Consider the following 3,239-nt stretch of genomic DNA (forward strand, 5'->3'; position numbering starts at 1 on the left):
GAGAATTAGGGTGGAGCAAACAAAATTAACAAAGTTGTCTAGACAAGAAAAACAGGAGCTATTTTACTGTGCACACAACAACAACAGTGGCACAGGGTGTATTAATATAGCAGAATCTGATGCGCAAGGCCAGATTTACCATAAGGCACTGTAGGCACGGTACAGCTGTGCTGCAAGAAGTATTTGAAACATCAGGATTCGCATGCGTTCTCCGATTACGTGCTTTGCAATCAGGGGAATAATTATAGCAAAGGGACTGCCCATAGAGACTAGCAAAGCTCTCTCCACAGTGGTAGAATGTGCTATGTGCCTATGTGTAGAAATGGGCAAAAAGATTTTTGTTTTCCATTTAATCTTTACTTTTCAAATACCTTTGCAACTTTTTTTTTTTTTGCCAGATTAAAAATAATATCAATAGGACATGTTTACCTGTGAACAAGACTTCATGGAAATTAAATGAAGTTCCAAAAAGAAGCCCCGTGAAAATGTATTGAGCACAGAAAAGTCTTGAACAAATGGCATAAAAGTGATGAATAGAATCCTTGACTTGAGTTACTCTTGAGGACCACAGTGCTAACCCCCCTAAAGACCAGGCTATTTTTTGTGTAATTGGCCACTGCAGCTTTAAGTCTAAGCTGCAGGGCCGCACAACAAAACACACTAGTGATTCCCCCCCCCCCCCCCCCCCTCACCCCCCTTTTCCCCCACCAACAGAGCTCTCTGTTGGTGGGGTCTGATCGCCCCCCAGTGTTTTTTGTTTTTTTTTGTAAATATTTATAGTAATTTTTTTTTTAATTAGATTTACTTATTTATTTTTTTACAATACCCTCCCTCCCTCCCCCCGCCAGCCAATCCCTGTGATCAGCTGTCATAGGCTTCAGCTGATCACCGCCAACAGTCAACAGGGGACAGCTGTGTCGCAGCACAGATCGCAGCGCTGTACTTAGAGGACAGACGGCGGTTTCGCTGTCTAAGTCTCCCGAGCGGCAATCGCCTACCAACAGGAGATGTCTCCTGCAAACTGCCGCCCCAGGACTTTACGCCGATCGGCGCCAGGCGGTCCTGGGGCTGCCGCCATGGCCACGCCCATCGGCGTGACGCGGTCGGCAAGCAGTTAAATAGATTGGTACTTACGTATTATCCTGTTGGCAAAGTTTGGCAGTTTCTTGTAAAAGTTCTATTTGCTGACCTACCGCGATCTAACCATTTTTGGAAAGCTGAAAGCCCTGGCGTTCCTTTGCACCAGGTCCCGAGTCTGTGTAATGTTTCCTTCCAAAGTTAAAGGGTTTTGAAGGAGAGGCGTTCCGTGCACTTGGCCGCAGAAACCATGATTACATAAGTACCGGACGAACACGACATTAATGATCAGCAGCTCACCCGGGAGGTAGTCTTCTTTTTTTGCAGCATGAATATGTTTTTAAAACTTGTGTCAAGTGCCCTGGGGGTCTCATTACTGAAGAAGAAGAAGCAGCAGCCCCGCTATGCACCCTCGTCTCCTCTCTGAGTATGATACTGCCCGAGGCTGGGGACTCCATTCCACTGTGCTCCCTGCAGCTAAAAGCAGGGGGCACACCTCTTTCAAACCCCCTAACTTGCGCATGAAGCATTACACCGACTCGGGACCTGGTGCAAAGTGAAGCCAGGGCTTTCAGCTTTCAGAACATGGTTAGATCATGGTAGAGTAGCAAATAGAACTTTTACAAGAAGCTGCTAAACTCTGCAGATGGGATAATATGCAAGTTCCAATAGATCAAATTCAAAGACAAATGACCAAGTGGTGAAGAAGCATTTTTAGAAATGCTTCTCTTGCTCTTAACTCTGAATCACAGTTTAACTGGTGTTTAGTAAATCCTTGTCAGGTTTTTGGGTTCTCCATCTCCACTTTTCTCCAGCTCAGGAGAACCTTAATAGATCAGACCCATGGTTACCGCTATGTGGTTTCACAAGCAATATGGGGATATCACCATCGAAATGTGGAAGGTTTTACAAGATTAAAGAACACGTGTCTGATAGTTTACTGCTGAATAATCAAATTCCTGTCTATATAGCCACAGTTAAAATGTAACCAGCACAACTCTTAATGCTGAATTAACTTTCTTCTTTGTAGCAGTCTACAATGCAATAAAAAAAGTCTACTGCTGCCACCTTGCTTTCTGCAAATTCTGAAAAATTGCTTTATCTCCTAAAAACAGCTTGAAGTGTGCAAATAAAAGGTAGGTGTGGAATTGTCTTTGTAAAAACATCTAACCAATAACTTGTATTTGCAACATTGTTCCTGAGTTAAGTTATTTTATTGTTTAATTTTAGTTCTACAGGAAAGAAAGTTTGTTTTTTTCAGTTCTACAGGAAAAGGAAGTTGTGGTGACTAAACCACTATTTAGCCAGGTCTAATCAAATTTGAAAGCTAAAGATGCATTCACGGACAGCTTGATTTATTAGCAGCCAATTAATCAGTCATTAGCTCCTAGATCGGATTAGTCCAGTGCAAAGTTCCAGTTGAATTCTAAAGATGATTTCAACATTGATTTGGTTTCAATATTAGCATTTTGTGACGAGTATAAGGCTGGTGAAATGCAATACCTAAATCTGTTTTAGTTTACTGGAAAAAAAGAAAGAAAGCAATAATATTTGATGTAAATTCACAATCACAACAAGAGATAACACATTACTGATTAATAAAAGGTTACTGTCTGCAGCATGACAGTCATTTAGTTAGTTAGTTAGACTATAACCTTTGTGGTGGATGTACACTGAAGAAACACCATCTGACTAACCCGTACCACTGTGTTAAATCTGTTTTTGTTTTTTTACCTTGTGGAGCTTACTCATTTCTTGACTTATAAAATGCAGAAGTAACCAGAGGATACATGGGCATTTGTTTTTTGTTTAGGATTAATTTTCCTGCACACAAGTTAGGACTTTACTCACCACAGCAGATGCTTTGACATGTGCCTCCTGCAGGCTGCAGCCTCTTCTTTCTGCAATCAGAAGAGTCCTACATCCCGAGCCTATAAGTAAGACAGTTGATAGGGAGTAATCCAGGGCATGGGGCAGTTATGCTAATGTGGATTAATTATTATTTCGTAAGAAGCTGGCAGATCACTCATCTGGCTGGCATCCACCTAAACTGACAGATTACCTTTGGGTGGAAAGCCTTTAACTTATAAGCAATTTTCATAGTAGTACTATAATTAAGAACATCATTTTAATTCAAATCAAATCATTGATGTCCCTTTCAC

General features: G+C 41.5%; 1 protein-coding gene across 1 annotated transcript in view; it reads right to left on the reverse strand.

Moving 5' to 3' along the window:
* The window catches only part of LOC137540726 (lysosomal alpha-glucosidase-like), a 74,369-nt gene extending 71,369 nt beyond the window's left edge, over positions 1-3,000 (reverse strand). The window contains exon 1 of the mRNA XM_068261858.1: positions 2,929-3,000. Within this exon, the coding sequence (XP_068117959.1) occupies positions 2,929-2,948 (20 nt within the window). The 5' untranslated portion in view covers positions 2,949-3,000. The remainder of the gene's footprint in view (positions 1-2,928) is intronic.
* Between the last annotated feature and the right edge of the window lie 239 nt (positions 3,001-3,239).

The sequence above is a fragment of the Hyperolius riggenbachi genome, chromosome 12 (genome assembly GCF_040937935.1).
Source record: "Hyperolius riggenbachi isolate aHypRig1 chromosome 12, aHypRig1.pri, whole genome shotgun sequence".
In the NCBI taxonomy this organism is placed as follows: domain Eukaryota; kingdom Metazoa; phylum Chordata; class Amphibia; order Anura; family Hyperoliidae; genus Hyperolius; species Hyperolius riggenbachi.